At 51.6% G+C, this 4323-nt stretch overlaps 1 protein-coding gene across 1 annotated transcript in view; it reads right to left on the reverse strand.

Moving 5' to 3' along the window:
• PFKFB3 (6-phosphofructo-2-kinase/fructose-2,6-biphosphatase 3) overlaps positions 1 to 4277 on the reverse strand; it is a 102596-nt gene extending 98319 nt beyond the window's left edge. Inside the window, exon 1 of the mRNA XM_011974910.1 lies at positions 4030 to 4277. Coding sequence (XP_011830300.1) covers positions 4030 to 4147 — 118 coding nt within the window. The 5' untranslated portion in view covers positions 4148 to 4277. The remainder of the gene's footprint in view (positions 1 to 4029) is intronic.
• Positions 4278 to 4323: the final 46 nt, after the last annotated feature.

Consider the following 4323-nt stretch of genomic DNA (forward strand, 5'->3'; position numbering starts at 1 on the left):
CTCCGCCTCCCAGGTTCCAGTGATTCTTGTGCCTCAGTCTCCTGAGTAGCTGGGATTACAGGTGCCCGCCACCACGCCTAGTTAATTTTTGTATTTTTAGTAGAGACAGGACTTCGCCATGTTGGTCAGGCTGGTCTCGAACGCCTGGCCTGAAATAATCCTCTGACCTCACTCAGCCTCCCAATGTGCTGGGTTACAGGCATGAGCCACCACGCCTGGCCTATAAGGATCTTAATGTGGCTCTGCAACTATTCATTCCAAAAGAAAATGACAGATTCACCAAGTAGAAGACTTTATGAAACACTTGCTACCACCAGTTCCAATATAAGCATGAGGTATAGACCGTAACTCAAATAGCTCACCAAGTTACCATGCAGAAAGCATTCCGAGAACGAATGAGTGTTCTGGTCTGGTTATGGGACAGGATATACCTGCAAGAGCTGCTATGTGCATAGAATCAGTGGAAAAGGTGACAGAAAAGGCATAAACTTAAAAGGCGTGAAGAGACATCCACACCCCATGTTTATTGCAGCACTATTCACAACAGCCAAGACATGGAATCAACCTAGGTGTCCAACAACAGATGAATGGATACAGAAAATGTGCATATACACCATGGAATACTACTCAGCCATAAAAAAGAGTGAAATCCTTGGGATGGAACTGGAGGATATTCTAGTAAGGTCACACAGTGCATTTTGAGAGTTTGTTTGGAGGTTCTAGCAGAGGAGCACAGTTACTCGTATGCCCTTGACCGAAGATGGGTCCTCCTCTATCGGGGATGGTGGTCCTCTTGGACCAAGTGCACAGCTTCGGGAGGGATGCACATGGAGTGGTGAGGGAGGAAGGGGACACCCACCTAGCCAGCTAGATCAGCCAAATCAACCCTGGCAATCACAGGGGTGACAGATGTCACAGCCAGATTGCCCTCACATCCCACACAGTGCATTTTATATCTTATTGGTTTTGTTTGTTCGTTTGTTTTGAGAGGGAATCTCACTCTGTCACCCAGGCTGGAGTGCAGTGGCGCAATCTCAGCTCACTGCAACCTCTGCCACTGGGTTCAAGTGATTCTCCTGCCTCAGCCCCCCAAGTAGCTAGAATTACAGGCGGCCACCACCATCTCTGGCTAATTTTTGTATTTTTAGTAGAGACGGGGTTTCACCATGTTTGGCCAGGCTGGTCTCGAACTCCTGACCTCAGGTGATCCACCTGCCTCGGCCTCCCAAATGCTGGGATTACAGGCGTGAGCCACCGCACCCGGCCTTATTGTTATTTATTATTAGAACTTTCACCTGCTATTCCCTTGTCCCTCTGAAGGTGGAATGTGCAAGAATCCTTGGAACACTGCTGTCTGAAGACATTTTTATAGGATTCTAGACTTGAAAAGGACCTCAACAATTTGCTCAAGACTACAGTCTCTTAGCAGAGCCACGCCTCCATCACCTGAGATGAGTCACCGTCTATACCATCTATCTTATTTATTTATTTCTCTTTAGAGAGACAGGGTCTTGCTCTGTCACCCAGGCTGGAGTGCAGTGGTGCAATCATAGCTCACTGCAGCCTTGAACTCCTGGGCTCAAGCGATCCTCCCACCTCAGTCTCCAGAGTAGCTGGGACTACAAGTTCACGCCACCACCCCCAGCTGATTTTTGATTTTTTTTGGTAGAGAGAAGGTCTCATTATGTTGTCTAGGCTGGTCTCCAATTCCTGGCCTTAAGTGATCCTCCCACCTCGGCCTCCCAAAGTGCTGGGATTACAGGCATGAGCCACCACGCCGGCCCATCTATTTGATTTTTAAGGAGAGAAGTTCTTGCACAGGAAGAACTGCCCCAGCGTACCTCCATTGTGGTTCCCAAAGTTAGTCATGATATGCGTGACTTTCCTCTCCATGTCCAGCTGAAGTGCTTCCTGCCTCCTTTTCTTCTCATGAATTTCTTTTATGTTTCACATCAAGATAGTAACTTCTCCTTCTTCTAGACAGATTGGCCAAAGACGCAGACCTTCCTCCCACTCTAACCACCATCACCCTGGAGACCCACAGGAAGAGCTGGGAGCCCTGAACGCAATGCTTGCGGCATCCTTCCCCAACCTGGGCCGCGACTGCCACTGCCAGCTGCCGCTTCAGCCTCGCGCTGAGCATAGGGACACGACCCAGATGCAGCCATCACCCACCTGATACGGTTCCTGCCTGCCATGTGCCATACACTGCGGTCCATGTTGGACAGGTGGAATATGAGGTCTAAGTCCCTCTGGCTCCATTCTAGCCAGCACCATGGCACCAACCCTACCACAGCCTGTGTGACAGTCCAGGAGGTCAACCAGTGCCACACCTCCTCAATGCGGAGTTCAGCCTCCTCAGGTGGGGCCTCCTACTGAGAGCCACTCTGCACTGGCACTTCTGACTCCCCTCCCCAGCACTTGCTGGAGAGCACAGAAGGTGGGCTCCTAGGAGGAGATGCCATGTCTTTCTGTTCAGCTGGTACCTGGCGTGTCCTGGTGCATAGCAAGTGCCCAGTCTAGAGAATGAATGAATGACGTGGCATGCAACCAGTCACCTTTCCCGTAACTACATTCAGTAGCTGTCCGCTAGTTCCTCCCATAAGTGAGGGACAGGACCAGCACCTAAGACCCTTGGTGGCTTCTCTGTTGTGCCCTGAAGACCCTCTCTCCTCCAAAAGGGAAACTCACCCAGCTCTGCGTCCCAGCAGGCTCCCCTGTATGGACCCCCCATCAGGCTCCCCGGCCCTCTGGCTGCCAAAGCCGAGAGACCAGAGGGAGGAAGGAGTGAGGTCTAGGTGGGGATTCTCCCAGCTTCCTCTCTGCAGGCTACACACTGCCTGCCCCCTCCAACAGAGGCCGCAGTCCCTGTCAGGCTGTCCCTAGTTTTGGCTCTGCCGCTTAACATTTTAAACCTCGAGGTGCTAATGCCCAGAATGCCCAGGGCTCTGCACTATCCCTTAAGGTTTTCCTATCTCCTACCCAAACCTCCCCATCATTAAACTCCTTGACTTGTCTGGTACCCACCGGGCCCCTGACGAAGTTGATCCCAAAGTCTGAAGCTTGTCAAGAGGCAGAAGTGCATCCTGGGGAGGGAATCCGCAGCTGTCCCTGTTCGGCTTCCAGCCGCAAAGGATGCCCTCTCCAGATGGCTTCTCTTGGTTTTGGGAGGGAGGCAGCAAAGTCTTTTCATTTCCCAATTTTTAAATTACTTTTCTGAATAGTTAACACATTCAGATAGCGCGAAGGTCAAAAAATACAGAAGAGTAGCTGCACCGGCATCTCCTGCACCTCCCAACAGTGCAGGGTTGAGGTGCCGTGCTGTCCCTCACAGGAGGACCTTGTCTCCTCCAGGCAGCTTCAGACCACGGCTCAGCACCAAATCCAGCAACGGCCTGGCTCCCTGCAGTTCCTACTTGCTGTGTTTACTTCTAAGTGAGAGCTCCCATCTGCAACTGGGGAAGCTCTGCCTAGATAAAGCCTCCAAGAGCCTGTGCCCTGGCTCACACCAGCGCGTCTGGACAATGCAGACAGCACTTATGCCAAGCAAGACTGTTTCTTATACCCTGGGACCCCCGGAAGGAGCATCTGCCAAATGGAAGGATAACATTTTCCTCTTCATGCAGCAAGGTCTCTTCAGATTAAACAATAACAACAATAACCAACGAAACCAAAGCTTACCGTGGTTGGCAGTTTGCAAATGTTTTGTCCCGTGTGCTCTAATAATGCACTAAAATACGTTGTCATAAAGCAAAATCTTCGTATGCAAACAATACATTAGCAGCTTGGCTATGTAATACCTTGCTGCATAAGGCACCCTACTGAGCGCCCTAACAAGTCAAACAGCAGTCTGCCCCTTTTAAGAGTTTCCCAACCAGAGCCCACATCTACAAAAGTGGGCAGAAGTGATGAAGTCAGAGATAAATGACTGTCCCCTGCAGTCAATGAGTGGGGGCGGGGAGGAGTCGGGGGGCGGAGAACTCTGAGAGCCTCCAGAGAACCCAGAGTGTCAAGGTGGCCGCATCATGCCTGGATTAATGGAGACACCAAGGACAGTGGGCGTGGGACTAAACGTGCCCAGCTGACGGAGGAGTGGCAGAGCCCCTGCTTGCTGGCTGTCACCTTCCTTCTGGCCACCCTCCCCCATCTCCCTACCCCAACGGGACAGGAGAGTCAGCAGCCACCCCCTTCACCGCCAGGAGCCCACGCTGATACCTAGGCACCCTCTGTTTGAAAAACAAGTCCAGTACAACCTCCAGGCAACGGTAGCACCAAGCTGGCCGTGCCTCTGAGTTATGAGAGAAGAGAGGCAGGAGGGTGAGT

The sequence above is a fragment of the Mandrillus leucophaeus genome, unplaced genomic scaffold (genome assembly GCF_000951045.1).
Source record: "Mandrillus leucophaeus isolate KB7577 unplaced genomic scaffold, Mleu.le_1.0 Scaffold15, whole genome shotgun sequence".
NCBI classification, from domain to species: Eukaryota; Metazoa; Chordata; class Mammalia; order Primates; family Cercopithecidae; genus Mandrillus; species Mandrillus leucophaeus.